The 19,936-nt window shown below is 41.5% G+C and overlaps 1 protein-coding gene and 1 pseudogene across 2 annotated transcripts in view; one reads left to right on the forward strand and one right to left on the reverse strand.

The window, feature by feature from the left end:
- The first annotated feature begins 1,942 nt into the window (after positions 1-1,942).
- Positions 1,943-2,542, forward strand: LOC112406096 (glycine cleavage system H protein, mitochondrial-like; annotated as a pseudogene).
- Positions 2,543-7,725: 5,183 nt separating this feature from the next.
- Positions 7,726-19,936, reverse strand: part of FNDC3B (fibronectin type III domain containing 3B) — a 244,498-nt gene continuing 232,287 nt past the window's right edge. For both annotated transcript variants that reach the window (XM_024754771.1, XM_024754770.1), the window contains one exon: positions 7,726-11,244. In XM_024754771.1, coding sequence (XP_024610539.1) covers positions 10,933-11,244 — 312 coding nt within the window. In that variant the 3' untranslated portion in view covers positions 7,726-10,932. The remainder of the gene's footprint in view (positions 11,245-19,936) is intronic.

Genomic DNA, 19,936 nt, shown 5'->3' on the forward strand with positions numbered 1-19,936 from the left:
TTTCTAGTTCCTTTTTACAGTACTCTGCATTTCTGTTGATAGCCTTTCTTAATTCCTTCAGTATTCTCATTATCTCCTTTTTGAAACTGGTGTCTATTAGACTGAAGAGGTCTGCTTCATTGTCAGTTCTTTCAGGGGAGTGCTCTTGGTCTTTTAACTGGAAGTAGTTCCTCTGTTTCTTCATTTTACTTATATTTCTCTTACTCTGTGAATTTAGGAGAAACATTTATCTACTGTGGTCTTGGAGGGCTATTTATATGTGGGATCATCCCTGTGTAGCTTGTGTGAGTTCAATATATTTGATGTGAGGGCTGTTTTTAGTATGGATGCCTGTCACCTGTTTCCTCAGTGTGTGTTGGTCATTATCCCCTTGATAGGGGGTGTGCAGATGTGGTGGCTGGTGCCCAGTCTTGGGGTTCTTGGCAGTGGCAGGCAGCTCAGGCATGCCCCAGGGACACGCTATGCATGTGGACATGGCTTGCAACCACTCCTGGAGTCTGGGAGGGAGGTGGCAGGGGGGTGTGACCACTCCTGGCATCTGGGGGGGGGCAGTGTCAGTGGCCTGAGACTGCTCCCAGGGTTTGGGAGGGAGGTGGCAGGGGTCTGCCATTGCCCCTGGAGCCTGTGCAGCCAGTGTCCTCCTCTCTGTGAGTGCACGCACAGGGAAAAAGGCTACAATCCAGGTCCCGCCCCTCCCCTCGGGCACCCCCCCCCCACAAACAATGGCACCTGGCCTCTAAGGTGGCCCAGACTTCCTCTATGTACACCCCCTCCTGAAGTCGCACTGAATTCCAGCCCCCCGCGTCTGTCTCCACACAGCCACCCCCAGTCCTCTCCTTGGTTCTGATCTCCGAAGCCTGAGTTCCAGCACCCAGCCCCTGCCGGCACTGGCGGACATGCACGTCAGCCTGGGGAGTGCAGGGTGGTGGCACTGACTGTGCAGTTCTCCCTCTGCTCCGGCTGCCACAAACCAGCTTCTGTGCTTTCCTTTGAGGCTCTGAAGCTACCCCTCTGTCCTGGCTGATCTCCCCGCCAGGGAGAGGGGGCTTCCCAGGGTGCAGGAACCTTTCCTCTTTCACAGCTTCCTCCCAGGGGTGCAGGTCCCAGCCCGATTTCTCTCTCGCCTTTTTTTTTTTCTTGTTTCCTACCCAGTTATGTGGAGATTTTCTTGCCCTTTCAGTAGTCTGAGGTCTTCTGCCAGAGTTCAGTAGGTATTCTGTGAGAATTGTTCCACATGTAGATGTATTTTTGTTGTGTTTGTGGGAGGGGGTGAGCTTCACGTCCTACTATTCTGCCGTCTTGATCACTCTCCTGTATATAATAATTTAAATAAACCCATTTTGCAATACGAGATAGGTCTTACGTGCTTTCTATCCTAGTTGGGAACCTTCCGGTCTCTGGTGTCAGAAACCCAAGTCCAAGTAGCTTAAACACAAGGGGGCATAAGGAAAGCAGGGAAGAGGTCTCAGAGAACCTAAGGACAGAATAAATGGGGCCTTAACTAGGGATCTCCTATCACATCTTTGCCCCTCTTTTTTGCTTCTCTTTTCCTGCCAGCATGTTTTCTCTTACCAACCACTGGCTTACTCTACACCAAGAAAACCAGTTGCTCAAAATTTTCACGGTTTTCATCTTGCAGTTTTGGCATTAGAGCAAGACTAACTTGATTCTTAATCCCAAATGGTTAGGGACCCATTCCTAGATTAATGTCCTTAAGTCTGGGCAAGGGATTTTTTGAAAAACACAACAACGTGTGGAGAACCAAATGGATGGAGTTGGAGGTGGGACAGGATGCCCCTAGCTCACTGCCCAGAGGAGGCAGTGGCAGACCAATCAAAAGAGACCCATTAGGTTTTCCTTCTTTCCCACATGACTATTGCAAAACCAAAATCTATTATATCTTATCTCAGGCTCTGCAAAAATAACATTATTGAACCTTCAGGGTTCCAGCAAAAGCACCGTAAGTTTAGAAAAGCGAATTCTTACCGTGAACGTGGCGCTGCAAGTGGCGCGGAGCGTGCAGGCTGCGGGCCATCTCTGTGCCCAGTGCGCCCCTGACCGCTGCGGCCCTGGGGACTGTGGGCAGGCGCCCTCTGGGCTTGGTGCACCGGCCCTGCTCTGGTGTTGGTGCATAAATTCACAGACAAACATGAATGGGTACCAACAGAAAACAGTGTTGGAACAGTGGGAATCAGCAATTTTGCACAGGAAGCTTTAGGAGTTGTTGTTTACTGTAGTCTGCCTGAAGTTGAGACAAAATTGAACAAACAAGAGGAATTTGGTGCTTTGGAAAGTGTGAAAGCTAGTAGTGAACTCTATTCTCCTCTATCAGAAGTAACTGAAATTAGTGAAGCTCTAGCAGAAAATCCAGGACTTGTCAACAAATCTTGTTATGAAGATGGTTGGCTGATCAAGATGACACTCAGTAACTCTTCAGAACTAGATGACCTAATGAGTGAAGGAGTGTATGAGAAATACATAAAATCTATTGAGTGAAAATGGAACCCCTAAATAAACTAGTTTGAAACAACTTAATCTAGCATAGTTGTCTTAAATTAGTGGTGGATTTTTAAAAAGCAATTTTCAGCAAAAGAAACTACTTGCAACAATGTTTCCTGAAGAAAATACCCCTTAACCTCCTAATGACTTCAGATAAACACTATGCATCTTTTCCACAACACCCTATGATTTTTGGGCTAGCCTCCAGTTATAATATTCAGAATTCCTGAAATTATCTGTGGGGAAACTAGTTATAAAAATCATGTAATTCAAGGATAATATTGCTATCTTAAGCCTTATATGATATTGTAACTTGCTTACAGCCATCCCTGGATTTAGGTCAAAATACTCAACGATCTTCCCACTGGAAATAACTGGCAGTGGAGAAAAGTTTGTTAGTTGTATAGTGTCCAATGCAGAACGTTACTCTCTTAATTTTGGAAAATATACTGTGTTTGCGGTGCTGTTTTCATACAGTGAAGAAACAGCCTTGCAGGAAAATAAGAAACAGTTTAATAATAAAATATTCAACTTCTTAATTTAAAAAAAAAAAGGAAAGCTAATTCTTAGTCTTGTGAATATTCCTAAGTATCAAATGTGAAGATATGCACAGTAAGACAGGAAGGTAAAAGCAGGTTATTGAGGCTGGTAGGGATCAGCTATATGAACTTTCTAGTTCAGTTCAATTTCCAACTCCGTGTGGATTGTGATTTTTATGCCCACTCCTTTTTCCCTAAAATAACTCTTTTCACGTGAGGAAGAAAAGAATATATTTGCAGCCGCTAACATAAAACATGTTGTGTTGCATAGATCCATTTGTATTTTTAGAAGGCAGGGTTCCACAGTGCATTGTTCTCAAACTTTAGTCATTTGCTTATCAGCCCTATGATTTCTGCCATATCTGAGTAGCACCTACACTATTTACTTGTTCTGTTTCTTTTGTAAACTTAAATATCCACTTTAATCTTATGTTTCTCTTTGATATGCTAGTTACAATTTTCCCTAGCCCAGATGACAAAAATAACATAATTTAAAAGGTGTTGACAATAACCACTTAGCTATCTTCTATGCCTCCTCACTTTGGCAAACAATGCTGTAGTGGAAAATCATAAGCATTCAATGGCTCATGACTGCAAGAAATTGTGTTTATCCAAATTGAACACATTTCTCTTATAACTTGTTCAGATAGAAAACAAAATCTGTACCTTTGTCCTAGGGGAAAACATTGAGGAGCATCTTTATTTATCCTTTGGCTCAGAAAAGTGGGAAGAATTTTATTTCTTCTGTATGGTTTTGTTTACCATAAAACTAATTTTTATTACACAATACATAAATTCATCTTTCATCTAAAAGGCGAACATATTGCAGTTAAGACTAAAATTCTCTTTGATCATCACCTCCCGACTCCTCACTAGGGTTAATCCAAGTTATGAATTCAGATTGTATCCTTCCAGACTTCTTTCTTTGCGTCTGGCCACTAGAATATCTGTTGTGTTTAATGGTCAGTTAAAGAATGCTCACAGATTTCCTTAAATGCCTTGAGCCAGTCAGTCCCCCTTGACAAAGTCAAGGGGCTCTGCATGCTGGAGCGCACCTTCAATGCACAGGGAATTTACAATTCTGCCTTAACCGACGCTCCCTGACTGCACAAGGCCTGAAGGTCAGTCAGAAGTGAAATCGGGGCCTTCTCAGGTCTTTGCTGAGCATGCACACAGCCCTGCACGTGCACATGGCCTTCTAGACCCCAAGAACTATGTTGCAAGCTTTTAAAAGCCCCCGAGGACATCTCATTCCCCAGATCTTGCAGTTTGGGGCCAGCTCTTGTTTACCCCCGCTGGTATTGCAGCCTCAAGTAGCTGCAGGGTTAAACAATTGCACTGACTATCTTTCAACAAATGCCCTGGATATAAGGCTTTCCCACAGGGTGAGCTCTGAGGCAAGTTAAATACAACCACCCTGCCAGTGGTGCTTTTCCAGAGAGCCTGTGAGACAGGTTAGATGGTGACAATGCGCTGGGATGAGCCATTTTGAGGTGCTCCAAACCCCGTGTGCTCCCTCTAGTGGTTGCAGGGCTGCTGTTTTTCAAGACTAGTGTGGAGCTGGGGTGGGGTAGGGTGTGCGGCGTAGACTGGGTTAAAATATCACAAAACCTGCAGTTCTTGCCAAGGTTCAGATTGTTATAAGCATTTGGGTAATTTCTGGAGCTCTGAAAAAGTTTTCAGAACTTTCGGGACAAGTTATTTGTTTGTTGTTGTTGCTTCTATGGAAAAGCAGATTTAAAGAAACCCAATTTTTCTTCTGTTAGACGAGACATCACCATCCATATCCATGTCCGGGATTTGGTGGGAAATGTGGTCAGGTGCAGAGCAAATGCCAACTAACAAGGACAGCTACTATTCACCCCTGTCCATAAGCACCGTTCCAGAACAAGACCTAGAGTTTCTGGGTCTCTCAAACTTCAGTGGAATCTGGAATCCCAGTATTTTGTGGGAAATTGCCACATTTTAATTTATTGCCTATAATTTAAAGAAGATCATAATACTGCACCCAAAATAACACACGGTGGCAAAAGACTAGTTTGGAGCAGCGAGTATCTTATGGCTCTCATCACCGCTATATGAACTTTTCTGACCAAGTCAGTCAACTGAATTCAACAAACCTTTTTTTAGCTTCTATTATGTGCCAGAGAATATGCTGTGTGCTGCAGAGCTGACTGAGACTTGCTGCCCTGGGTACACGTTCCCTTCCCCCAGCTTTTAAGGCACTTAGAGTCTAGCAGTGGAGATGGGAACTTTTTTTAAGTTACCACCCTGAATAAAGGGTACCAGTGCCGGTACACAGATTTAATTGTTGGTTTAATTAGCCCAAGGTAAAATGTTTAGAAGGGTCATTCTGTCTTTCCTCTGTAGAGGGAAGTGTATGCGTGTGTGTGTGTGTGTGTGTGTGTGTGTGTGTGTGTATGCGTGTGTGCGTGTGCTCACCCACCATGACTGCGGGGTAGGGAAGGGATAAAATGAAAGCTGCATAAATCCTTCTGAGGCAAAGGGCCAGAGAGCCAACTTCTGACCTGCGTGAACAGCACTGAAGGCGGAATCCCATGGATGCTTCTTTCTTGGTTTAGCCACTCATATAGGAGAGCATACGCTCTAGCAGCTTCCTGAGGAAGGGTGCATGGGAGGCAAAGTTGTGAGCGCTCCAATTTCTAAAAATGGCTTGATACTTTACCCTTGACTGAGAGTAAGCAGGTGGGAAACCTTTCTCTTTCAAAATCTTGACATACCTGCCTGATGGACTCCTCGCTTCCAGTGTTGCTACTGAGAAGCACACATCTACTCTGACTTCTAGCGCTTCCGTGTGACCGGTTTTGCATCGTGTTGGGGAGCTTCTCTTGGTCCCACTGTTTGGAAATTTCAAGATGGTGTGCCTTGACAGGGGCTCTCGTCCCATCCGCTGTGGTGAGCTCCCTCGTGCCCTCTCCCTACGGAAACTCAGATGTTTGATGATTTCCTCCCCTACACTTTCTATTCTATCTGAAGTCCCTATTATTTAGATATTGAATGTCCTGGTCTGATCCTGACCAGGTTAGTCTCAATTCCAGCTTCCAGCCCTTCTGCTGAGTTTCTAATTTCCAAGAACGTTTCCGTGTTCTTCACGTGTCCTTCTTCCACAGCATCCTATCCTTAGTCTACAGGTGACTTGTTTTTTCCTCATCTCTCTGGGGATAGGATCATTTTCTGAAGGTTCTTCTCCCTTAGCCTCTGATTCTTCCAAGTTGTTGGCTTTGGACTTTTCATTCATGTTAGCAGCTTCCATCAGATGTCAGGTTACCTTTGGCTAAGCTGAAGGACTAAAAAGCTGATAGAGGATTGTTGACCAAGAGTTCCACCGTAGGACAGCGGTTCTCGATCTTGGCTGTACAATGGAATCACCTGGGGAGCTTTAAAAAACGTTGATACTCCAGAAATACTCATCTTATTGGTGGAGGGTCTGAACACAGGTATTCTGAAAAGCTTCCCGGGTGGTGTCACTGTGTAGCCAAGGCTGAGAAGTATCACCAAAGGGTGCTCTGGCTGAACCACCTCATCTTCCGGTAAGACTAACATTCGCTAAGTCCAGGGCCTATTTTACCTTCTCCTGTGGATAAACTTTTGGTTTCTGCAAGGGCAGAGGAGCAGTTGTCCAGCTGAAAGTAGGGAGGGATTTTGTAGATGTAATGGCACCTTTAGCAGCTTTCTACCAATACTGTTGGAGGCGCCTCTCCCTCTTCACCCTCACTTTAAAGTGACATGCTTCTGTCAGTTTTCGAGCCTTCAGTGTATTCTGCATGTAAATTGAGTTGGTGCTCATTTTCTCCCCCGCTAAATGAGAACTCAGCTTTCTTCAGTCAGGTTTCCAAACTTCTGGTGCTAACAATTCCCATTCTTCTGTGTTGAGAGCAGTTATGACTTAAAAAAAAATCCTTTACTGTGTTTTCAGGAGTGGAGTGTCGGGAGCATGCAAAATTTGATTTGTTCAACTTGTCACTTTTACCCGAAAGAATGATTATCACCATTCTTTATGCGAAAGAAAGCTTTTAGTTATCAACAGTCGGTTCCCCCATTCATTTTTCCCTCAGGGGAAAAAAAAGATAGTAGGGATTCCTAGCAAAACAATCTAAACATCAGGGTGAAACCATGACTGTAGTGGGAACACTACACTTTATTGCTATTGTTGTTGAATGAGACCCGGAGGAGGGAAGGGGGTCAAAACTGTGGGAGTCCGTCATGGAGAAGGTGCACCCCAGCTGCTAAGTGAAAAGAGCTAGACCTGGGCTCCTGAGTCTGGTATACAGATAAAATGTTAAAGATACACTCTTTATCCCCACAGACTCTGACAATGGACTGACAGCCCATGGGCCTTTACGGTCCGCAATCCCAGGTTAGTTGGCCCATTTAGGGAGATCTGGATTTGTAGCTGCCGCCGCTTTTTTTTTTTTTTAAATTGGGGTGTAGTTGCTTTACTTCTGAAACATCAGCCTACGTGATTGTGGGTGGCAATCCTGCAGGACCTCAACCAGAAGCAGGGTGGCAGCCACCCCTTTAGACGGTACAGCAAACACCCTGCGCTATGCCACTTGCCTGGCCTATAAACACATTTGAATTTACAACTTCTGGGATGTGGTTTAAGTTTTTAAAAAGTAACAACAACAAAAGCAATCCTATTCATGGCAGAAGAACCCTACTTAAGTCAGAAAGAATTAAAACATTTATTGGGCATAAATATATTACATATACACTACAGATACAGTTAGGTATTACATATAGCATAGTATTTGCAAAATCTATACATTAAAATTGATATGGCAGTTTTAATACAATGTATATGAAATAGTCTAAAATTTACAGGAAAACATAGGATTATTTTTTTTTCTCCTAAAGTTGAAAAGCTTGGAATGTATGTCCAACAGTGAGGTAAAACATTTTGTCTTTCAATTTAAAGAACTGTGCAAGGATAACATTCAAACACATTCAGTTAGGGCACTTTTCAATTTTGACAGGAATACTGAATTACTGTAGCCAACAAAACACGGTTAGAAAATGCCAACGTTTCAAGTTGATAAGAACAAGGCAGGTAATATGCAAAAAATCTTTTTAAAAAGTTGTTTTCTTTTTAAACAATTTCTTTGAGGACAAAGGGCATTTTGCTTCACATGACTGGAATTTCTTGTGCCAGGGAGGAGTCTGACATATAGAGCATCAGAAAGCCACTCACTCGTTCCTACATATTACAAAAGGGCAAAGAGAGGTTAACATAACACTTTATTTTATTGTTCATGTGTAATGGCAATATATATATAGTTATATCAATATCACATATACATATCTGTGATAGAAAACAGTGCCAGATAGTGTAACAACTTTTTGACTGAAGGGATTATAATGATACCGAATAAGGGAGAGCAATAAAATAAAGTGCCGTCAGCTAGTGTTTCACACACAACAGCTTTCTGGTGGTTAAACAGATAGTACGAAAATCTCAAAGATCAAATATTCATAGCAATTTTGGCTTAAAGTATTATTTCATTAAAAAAAAAATCCAACCAATTCAGAGAATTTCTTTATAGCAGCAGTTCTGAAGTGTTTCCAAAAAAGGGACTTATTTTTTTCTCCTGCAGACAGGGTTCTCGTACTCAGTTGAATCTTCATTGCTTAAAAAATGCCTTCTCCCCAAAACACCTGCATGAGATTGTTTCCAAAAACGCAGATGCAGTGTTACAGTGGATCATAATACACATTTAAATAGAGGCATGAGTTTTGCAAGGCCAGAACTTTGGCAAAAAAATTTCACCTTGATGCCATCAGTTTGCAAGGCTAATTAAACTAATTATTCTAGTCAATAACAAAATACAGAACTTTCTAGTAGTACTTATTACATCAACGTAGGCACACAGAATAATTCATTGATCTTAGCACTTTCTTTCAAGAGATGATTATGTTTTTCTTGGGTACATGTAAACGTTTCAATCGCTGACAATGGATCTTTTTTTGGCATTTAATGCACTAGATGCTCTTTATCTTTAAAAACACAAGAAAATGTCAGAAGAATGACAATACTACAGATGTTGCCAAGGAACGAGACTGACCTAAAATTACAAAAGTATAAAACACAAAAAAATAACATGCTACAAGGGAAAATTAGTACATAAGTACATTTAAAAAATTTTACAATAAATAAAGATTGCACTGTAATTGGCATTTAAAGTACTGTATGCAGAATATAGTATAAATAAACCAAAAACAAAATAATGTTGGTTTCCCCATGACTTTGGTATGGGAATATTATAAGCTAGTACAGGATACTGCATTTTAAGACAACACAGACCAAGCACAAAATAGCTATGATCAAGAAAAACCAAGTAGCAAAAATATACAAAAACAGAAGCAGGGGGATACACTGTGTCTGTTGCACCCTTTTGGAATATATTTGCACCTCCAACTCTTTAAATGTCCCTGAGGTACGCGAACATTATGGACTTCATATAAATAATCCAATGACTTTGGGTTAAAATTGATTATCTCATGACTCAGAATAAACATGCAAGAGTAACACTTTGCACTCCAATAGCACCTATAGATCAAGGATCTCAAAGCACTTACGAACATTAGAATCCCCACTTTATTTTTTATTTTTAATGCATGGGAAAACTGAGGCACAGAGAGGTAAAGTGACGTGTTCAGATCACGCAGCAAGTTAGTGACAGACAGATCCAGGGAGATAATCTAGGCTCCTTGACCCCCAAACACCCTGTGCTTATTACCACCAAATACCATTCCCTCTCCACACATGGCCAGGTCAACCCCACAAGAATAGGAACTACAAATTGAGATGACTCTTTTGGGCTTTATCAATTTTCACCAGCTGTTAGTATTATGTGCACTGAATTAAGCTATTGAAAATCAATCACTTCTTTTGATACTTCATTGAATAGCCTAAAGGCAAATTTTTCAAAAATAATGAGCTGATGTGTAAGAAGATTGATCACAATTAGTGTAAGTCATGGACAATGGGCAGAGGCACTAAACTGTCACCAGTTCTCGTCATATAATTCTGGTCAAACATAACAGAATATAATAACTCTAGTGATTAGATCAGAAGTAGTTATATACAAAGACAGACAAACAAGTTAAAGCAGCTTTTAAAATAGCTGAACAAGGAAACTAACTATTGCACAATGCCCTCGAAAAGTTACTGCTATGAATTGATGTGGTAAAATCTACAATGCTCCATAATTTAATTTATAGATGCATTTTGGTTACTTGATTTCTTAGACAGGCAGCTCATAGTGTTAAAATCATAAGAAATACAGATTATTAAAACATTTTAAAGTACACATTTTGATCTCAATGAGCTAAACACAGTTAAATAACTGAGTGACAAAATGGTTGTTTAGGGCAGCCTTATCTGAGTGAACACATCTTCTGTGTGTGGTTGTGTGGTGATACTCTGACAACACTGAAATCCTAGCCCTGTCACTACACACACTGTGATTCACGTTCACAGGTACAGATGATCAAGACATAAGAAGTGACAGGTGAATATAAATTACTAAATGGTGACATGGAAAAAAAAAAATCAAAGGCTTGCAAAAGACATCAGTGAAAACAGAATAAAGGCAAATCTGAAAAATTTTAAAGAAAACATAAGCTAGCTTTAGCTTTTGGTATCTGGTTTGCTTCTTTTTTTTTTTTTTTTTAAATCCAGTTTAACCTCTTCCTAGTTTTGCATTTCAAAAAGGTGCACCAAAACACTGATATTTTTTCCCTAGCTAAATCTGTAAAACAAGTATATAAATCAAAGAACAAAAGGGCTTAAAAAGGGGAGTATCTGAATAAATGTGTGTATTAAAATGTGTAGCATTAATTAAACTCATACCTCTAGTTTTGCTGGGTTTGTTTACTTCATTAAGAAGTACTGTAATATAAAGGCAAATAAAATGGACAAAGTTGCAAAGCCAACCACAACGAGGGCTGCAAACTGTTCATCAGTAGGCATCATGCTCTTCATTTTGGGATCATCTAAGCTCCCCATGTCCCCTGTAAGCATGACCTCACTTCGTTGTAGTACAAAAGCCGCAGAGGGGCTGAAAGCTCCGCTTAGCTCCTGAGAGGTGTCTAAACAGCGACGACACGCACACACGCGGAACCTATAGTCTGTGTTGGTCTGGAGGCCTGAGATTTGGAATGTGGCTTCTTCTCCCTTGTACACCTTCAAGAAAAAGAAAAGTCCTGGTCCATAAATTTATAACAACATTGTGGTCTCTAAAGTAATAACTGTATAACATTGGGGGCCTTGTAGACCTGGCTTGGTTTATGTGAACTCTGCAACAACAAAAAGTACATGGAGAGGCATTTGTCCCAGTCTATATTTCATCTGTAAAGTATTCTGACCTACTCTGAATAAAATAAAATAAATTCAGTGACCCTGCTATTGACAGGAGATAAGGCACTGACCAGAAATACAGGTGATACAAGTAATGATGATGCATCTAGCTAAATTTTAATAATTTAGGCTGTAAGTCAACAGATGACTTAATTCATACAAAGGGCTCTCTGATCTTGCTGCAAAGAATTAATATTTTGTAATGCAGACAATTAAAAACAAATTATAGAAATAAAGTGCAAAGTCTCAGTTGAATGATTCTCTGACTACTGACTACACCATTTAACACTACTCCATCAAGATAGCCCACCTCCACCCCGAAGAGGTAAGAACTCTTCTGACTTCTCATTCTGTAATTTCTTTTGCCTACTCTAGAAGTTCATGCAAATGCAATCAAACACTACGCACTCTCTTGTGCCTACGAGGTTCATCCATGTAATCGATTCCGTAGTTGTTCCTTTTACTGAAGAATAAGTACTCTATCATATGCCTATACTTTGATGTATCCATTTGCTTTTTGACAAATATTTGCATTGTTTCCAGTTTGGAGTTTTTATATAGTAAGAGTACTATGAACATTTTTGTACAGATCTTGAGGACTTAAGTTTCTCTTTTTCTTGGGTGAATACCTAGGAGTAGAAGGGCTGGGTATAAGTCTACATCTAACTGCATAAGAAAGCTGTCCCAAGCACATCCCTTTGCACTCCTGCCAGCTAAGCACGAGAGTTCCAGTTGTTCCACACCCTCACCAACATTTGTTACTGTCAGTCATTTATATTTTAGTCATGCAAATGGGTGAGAATGGTACCTCAGTTGCATTTCCCTGACGCCTAAGTGTTTCCCACCTTTTCATATGCTCATTTGGTCACTCACATACCTTCTTTTGTGAGGAGTCTGTGTGTTCAACTGTTTTGCCTATTTTTAATTTGTTTGCTTTTATGTGTAGTGGCTCCTTAATCTGGATGTAAGTTCTTTGTCAGGTATGTGTTGTGAATATTCTCTCCCAGTTTTGTGTCTTCCCTAATCATTTCTTAAGAAAATTTTTGAGGCAGTCCTATTTATCACAAATTATTAATATTTAATTAATTTAATGGTCTGTCTTAAGTGTTTCCTGTCTGTTTGACCAACTTGTCCTTTTTCCGTTAAGAATCTAAGATATTTTCTTCCCCTTTGTTAACACTGATATAATCACCATGAGGCTTACTACTATGAGGACTTGAAATCTACCAGTTTACTTAGAGATTATCAACCTTTGAGTTGACTGAAGAAAATAGGTATCTTTGAGGGAGGGTGGTAGAGGGAGATGTCACGTGGTTCTTCAATCAAAGTGGTACCGATCCTCAAAACACTCAGAGGAAAATGTCTTATATGAAATAGAGATAGCAAGAAACTAGCTGGAACTCAACCAAATCAGTAAGGAGATTTGGCTGATGAAATAATTAAACAAGAAATTAAAATTAACTGAACACTTTGTAGCTGAGTGGCACTGAGTTAGCCTCTGTAAAGTGCTTAAAACATGCCTGGTACATGGGTAAGTGCAGAGAAAAAGTTAGCTATTATTACTACTACTACTATTTAGAACTTAAAAACAACTCCAAATATATTCTTAAAATACAGTGATTAAAAGTGACAGGGGCATTTCCAACCTAGTGACAGGCCACCTTAAGTAAAGATGTGAATTTTGCCCATTAATACAAATTCCCTAGAAAATAGAGTATTTCCAACAATTTCAACTTTGTCTGAAATACTCTCCAGCTATAGAGAGCCAGTGGGAACCTACAAAGATTCAGTGTTTCTAAAGCCTGGCACGTAAACTTCTACAAGAAGCAGGACATGGTACCAGACAACCTAAGTGCACTGGCCACTCACTCAGCGTTGAGCAAACAAAGACAGCAAGCAAGAGGATCACAGTTTAGAAAAGGGATCGGACTTCCAGTGCTCACCTGATATTCAGCCTTTTTAAGATTTTTCCTCCCCCATTTTCGAACTTTAGAAGTAGACTTGAAGAGTCTTACTGTACTTTCATTTAGTGATTAAGCCCCAGAAAACCAATTCTGTTTCTCATATTTTCCTTTATAAGATTTGAAGCACGTTCCTCCTGGTGAGTTACTCTGTTTCTTTAAAGACTGTGGCATGTGTCTTAGCAAGTGGGGTTACAGACAGAACTGGGCTGGAGCAACCAAGAACAAGAGAGCTGTAAGAAAACCCCCAGCCATCCTGAGAGACCACTCCTTTCTCATAGGTCATTGTTCCAATGATGAGTTAAATGGCTATTTTAAGATGAGCTCGTTGTCATGGTGACTGCCCCAAGCTATTCAGGATTTCAGACTACACCATGAGAGCACTGTCTATGAGTTATCTACACCATGAGAGCACTGTCTATGAATTATCTCCCAACATGCGGGTGGTCTCAGGAAAACAATGCTGTACACTTTTTTTTTCTTTAAAGAGACCTTTTCATTGTGAGAATGTTCTTAATTTCCCAAATTTAGATGCTCAAGTTGGTATTGTCTTTTCTTCGAAACTGTTGGGACCATTCACGAAGGGAATGATGTGCAACCTTTGGGAACAGCATACTACCAATCCCTTTGCCATCTGAGCTTTGGATTCCTGTCTGCAAGGGCCCAGGTATACAATCTGTTCTGTCTCCATGGTGGTGATAAGTTAATGTCAGGCTGTTTATGGAGTTGGAGAAAAGCTGCCATCTAAGCCTTAGCTGCAAGGTTTCTTGATACGCCTCTTTCATCAATTCTTTTGGAGGCCTCACCTCTTGAATGTTTACCCTTATCGAAGGGTGAAATATTGTAGCTGCTGGAGCTCTTCTGTGCAACCCTGGGGACCTGGGTCTAGTCTGACTTGGCCACTGGGAGGCACTGGGCAGCTTCTTCTTAACGGCAGGACCAGGAACTGGCATCAGGATTCCAGGTCTAGGTCCTTGCTCTGACCCTTTCTGGGCTTGTCACCTCGGGCAAGTAACAGCTTTGAGCCTTATTTTTTTTCATCTTTAACATGGGGAGAGTTACAGTACCTAACTTAACCCCAAGGGGGATTGAGTATTAAGTGAGAAACTATGTGAAAAATGCTTTGTGAAAGGAATATACTGGAGATAAGTCACCTTTATCAAATTTAATCCTCCTGATTACTCTGGCAGGTGAGCATTACTCCCATTTTAGAGATGATAAAACTGAGGATCAGAAAGCTGTTGATTTCTCAAGGTCTCAGGTGAATAAGCGTAGTGGTAGACCCCAGACGAGATCCCACACCTAACTCAAACACCCCTGCTCACCGCTGGAACTGCTCCAGCTCCACTGGTTCCACGTCTTTGGTGGAACCCGTCCTCCCCACTTCAGTCTTCATCCAACGACTATGGTGTGATACCAGGTCCACTTCTCTTGACCTTCTGACTTTGTCTTCCCAGGGAGTCCCACAGCCTCCCTGGTGTTTCCACGAAACACTTCCAGATCACCCCATCCTGGGTCCACTGCCCCAGAAGGAAAGCACTGCCTTTCCTATATGATGTATGGAAAGCAGCTCCCCAACCCAGTCTGTGCCAAGGAAAGGCTTGGGCAGCATTTGTGACGTGGCCTCTTAATTTATGCCAAACAATGACCTCATGGCTGAAAATCACTTAATTCATAACCTATCCCTACAGATGTTTGAGAGACTTTTGGAAAGTACATATAAATGTTCATTTATATGTAGTATTAAATGATTTCTGTGGTTTCCAGAATTTGCATGGCTAGCTCCTTCTAAGAAAGTTGGCTCAGAAGTCTATTTAATTTCCCAGAAGCCCAATTCATGGAATCTTGAACATAGACTTTATATATTACTTTTGATGGTACTTCCCAACTCTTAACTCCTTAAAGATCCCTAAAAGTGTATTGATATTTTGAAAGCAAAGGAGTGCTACTTTTCTCATAACCATTAAGCAAAAAGCTTAGTGAAGGAAAAATGAATATCTAATGGAAGGGAACTTCCTCAGTGACAAGTCCAATTGAAAGTTGGGCTTTAATTTGTAAATCTGTTTTTCTTTTAGCTATTCTTACTGTTTTAATTAGAAGAGCTCCCCCTTTTCGCAAGCACTGTTAACACAATGTTAGTATTATCTTTAAAAGTATACATATGATAAATATATTGAGTGTGGGACTGTGTTCTATTATCTCCAGAGCAACCAGCACAATGGCTATTAACAAAGCAGATGCTCAGTGCATGTTCTCTAATTAGAACCCTTAAGTACTTGAGAGTAGATATGCTTATACCACACTGTTTGAGGAAGATTACCAGAAGCAAGTACACGTGAACATTAAGTATCAGAACCCGCACACACACCACAGGGTTTAGAACAGGCACAGCCATGATTATATACAAAATGGAATCGTTAACAAGGATTGAGTTGTTTTCAGTGTATTGACAGTAGTCAACAATGCTTATTAATAAGCCTTTTGGATCTTAGTTAAGGAAAAATTAAAACGATCCCAATACCCCATTTCCTGAGGATTCTGGTTCCTGAGGTTTGAGATAACTGATTTGTTACACTTCAGTCTTCATCCAACGACTACGGTGTGATACCAGGTCCACTTCTCTTGACCTTCTGACTTTGTCTTCCCAGGGAGTCCCACAGCCTCCCTGGTGTGTTTCCACGAAACACTTCCAGATCACCCCATCCTGGGTCCACTGCCCCAGAAGGAAAGCACTGCCTTTCCTATATGATGTATGGAAAGCAGCTCCCCAACCCAGTCTGTGCCAAGGAAAGGCTTGGGCAGCATTTGTGACGTGGCCTCTTAATTTATGCCAAACAATGACCTCATGGCTGAAAATCACTTAATTCATAACCTATCCCTACAGATGTTTGAGAGACTTTTGGAAAGTACATATAAATGTTCATTTATATGTAGTATTAAATGATTTCTGTGGTTTCCAGAATTTGCATGGCTAGCTCCTTCTAAGAAAGTTGGCTCAGAAGTCTATTTAATTTCCCAGAAGCCCAATTCATGGAATCTTGAACATAGACTTTATATATTACTTTTGATGGTACTTCCCAACTCTTAACTCCTTAAAGATCCCTAAAAGTGTATTGATATTTTGAAAGCAAAGGAGTGCTACTTTTCTCATAACCATTAAGCAAAAAGCTTAGTGAAGGAAAAATGAATATCTAATGGAAGGGAACTTCCTCAGTGACAAGTCCAATTGAAAGTTGGGCTTTAATTTGTAAATCTGTTTTTCTTTTAGCTATTCTTACTGTTTTAATTAGAAGAGCTCCCCCTTTTCGCAAGCACTGTTAACACAATGTTAGTATTATCTTTAAAAGTATACATATGATAAATATATTGAGTGTGGGACTGTGTTCTATTATCTCCAGAGCAACCAGCACAATGGCTATTAACAAAGCAGATGCTCAGTGCATGTTCTCTAATTAGAACCCTTAAGTACTTGAGAGTAGATATGCTTATACCACACTGTTTGAGGAAGATTACCAGAAGCAAGTACACGTGAACATTAAGTATCAGAACCCGCACACACACCACAGGGTTTAGAACAGGCACAGCCATGATTATATACAAAATGGAATCGTTAACAAGGATTGAGTTGTTTTCAGTGTATTGACAGTAGTCAACAATGCTTATTAATAAGCCTTTTGGATCTTAGTTAAGGAAAAATTAAAACGATCCCAATACCCCATTTCCTGAGGATTCTGGTTCCTGAGGTTTGAGATAACTGATTTGTTTTTGTGTAAATAATCACAGCCACGAGATCGCAAAATCAGTAAGGTCATCAGGCCTGCAGCACAGCTGAGGTGACTTTTCATGGGACTGTGCCTCTCACCATGGCAGGGCAGCAGGCCATGCCTCTTACCCCTTTGTTTTCATTCATTTTGACAGGGGAGCCATTACGGGCTCTTCCTCCTGCCTCAACCCAATTTAAAAGGCATAGTTCCATTTAAGATTATCTTTATTGAAGTAACCAATCATAATATCACAGTAAGTATACAAGCAAAGACTATTTCTGTCCTTGATTTGATGTGCAATATATTTTAAAGTAATTTTGACATGTTTGTTCCAAATGAGAGGATTTAAAGTAATACCCAGATAATTGAAATGAAGAATCAGTGACCCTTAATTCAGAGTAACATGCTGTGTAGTTGAAATCTTTGAAACAGCCTTTGGGGGAGGCTGCTCGAGGCTGGGATCTGGGCCAATGCCTGCATCTCTTTAGTAATGCCATCCTTCTCCCAGGAACTGGAAAGGGAGACATAACGGCCCAGCATTGCCATCTACACAGTGCCCTCTCATGACTGAACAGATCTGACGCTCACAGTAACCCTGAGGTAGAGAATCAGTATCTCCACTTCGACAAGACAGCTGAGGCTCAGAGAGGTGAATTAATTCCTCCAATATCACATGACTACAAAAGGCAGATTTCACCTCCCTTGCCCCCCAGCTACAGTGGGAATTCACTAACCTGCAGACTTCCTCTGTAGAGGGTGCAATGCTGGGCAGGAATTGTTGCTCCTGAGCCAGAGAGGACAGGCAAAGGTACTGTTACTGAGCTGCTTCTTGGGGGCACGCTGTTTCCACCCCAGTGGGCCCAGAAGCTCTGAGAGCACAGACTATGCTATTCTGTTATATGCCAGGCAGCCCTCACAGTGCACAGCACCTACCAGTTTCTCAATGAACCAGGGGCCCTACACCAGAACGCCATGAAACTGAATATAAATTTGTTTCATATGCAATTTGAAATGGATGTGTGCGTGAATATTCTTCTGATAGAACGGGTCATATCCTTCATCAGATACTTAAACGGACCTATAAACCTAAAAAACTTAAGACTCAGCAAGACAAATGATAGCTTTTAGATATTCCCACCTTGATCTAGTCTTACTTTGCTTTGGATTTGACCCTTTATTTACACAAAGATGAAGAAAATGTACAATAAGACGGTCACAGCCTATTTAACTTCTGTGTTAGGAAATTAAATCACAAACTATCAAAAAAATATGTAGGCTCCAAGTCCTTAAAATAGTCCTCTCAAGGTCAAGAGAAGATCTTTCTTCACAGTAACTTGTGTGATACCACGAAGAATCAATACACATCCCAATACTATATTCTAAAAATGATACAAAATAAATTTATACAGAGATGACATCAAGTTAAATGTGGAGCTCTATAAATTTTCAGATTCTTTGAAGGTTTTCATAATGCAACAAATCTGAGCACCAACAAAATTAATAATTTGTCACAAATTTTGACTTCCAATAGGTAATAATTTCTTGCAGTTTGTTACCCTTTTCTCACCTTCAGTGTTTATATTTAAATACTTTATGTAAAAATTATTGCTGTCTGAACAGGGATATGAATGTGAATCATTTCGCTTTACATTCTTACGTATATATTAAACTGTTTATGTTCTGTCCTGTGAGGCAAAAAAAAAATCAGTCACCTGCATATACATACAATTTTCATTCTTTTTAAGAATGCTTTACGGACCTCGGGGGAAGATGGCGGAAGAGTAAGACGCGGAGGTCACCTTCTTCCCCACAGATACACCAGAAATACATCTACACGTGGGACAACTCCTACAGAACACCTACTGAACGCTGGCAGAAGACCTCAGACCTCCAAAAAGGCAAGAAACTCCCCACGTACCTGGGTAGGGCAAAAGAAAAAAAGAAAAAACAGAGACAAAAGAATAGGGACAGGACCTGCACCAGTGGGAGGGAGCCGTGAAGGAGGAAAGGTTTCCACACACTAGTAAGCCCCTTCGTGGGCGGAGACTGTGGGAGGCGGAGTGGGGAGCTTCGGGGCCGCGGAGGAGAGCACAGCAACACGGGTGCGGAGGGCAAAGAGGAGAGATTCCCGCAGAGAGGATCGGTGCCAACCAGCACGCACCAGCCTGAGAGGCTTGTCTGCTCACCCGCCGGGGTGGGTGGGGCTGGGAGCTGAGGCTCGGGCTTTGGTCGGAGCGCAGGGAGAGGATTGGGGTTGGCTGCGTGAACACAGCCTGAAGGGGTTAGTGCACCACGGCTAGCTGGGAGGGAGTCCAGGAAAAGGTCTGGAGTGGCCGAAGAAGCAAGAGAGAGACTCTTTCTTCCCTCTTTGTTTCCTGGTGCGCGAGGAGAGGGGATTAAGAGCGCTGCTTAAAGGAGCTCCAGAGATGGGCGCGAGCCAGGGCTAAAAGTTCGGACCCCAGAGACGGGCGGGAGATGGTAAGGCTGCTGCTGCTGCCACCAAGGGGCCTGTGTGTGAGCACAGGTCACTATCCACACCCCTCTTCCGGGGAGCCTGTGCAGCCCGCAAGATTTTGTCTGTATAGCTTTGCTTCCACCATTTGTCCTAAGGTTCTATCTGTCCGTTTTTTTCCTTCCTTCCTTCCTCCCTCCCTCCTTTTCCTTCTTCCTTCCCTCCTTTCTTTCTTTCTTCTATCTCTCTACTTTTTCTCCCTTTTATTCTGAGCCGTGTGGATGAAAGGCTCTTGGTGCTGCAGCCAGCAGTCAGTGCTGTGCCTCTGAGGTGGGAGAGCC

The sequence above is a fragment of the Neophocaena asiaeorientalis genome, unplaced genomic scaffold (genome assembly GCF_003031525.2).
Source record: "Neophocaena asiaeorientalis asiaeorientalis breed wild unplaced genomic scaffold, Neophocaena_asiaeorientalis_V1.1 scaffold53, whole genome shotgun sequence".
NCBI classification, from domain to species: domain Eukaryota; kingdom Metazoa; phylum Chordata; class Mammalia; order Artiodactyla; family Phocoenidae; genus Neophocaena; species Neophocaena asiaeorientalis.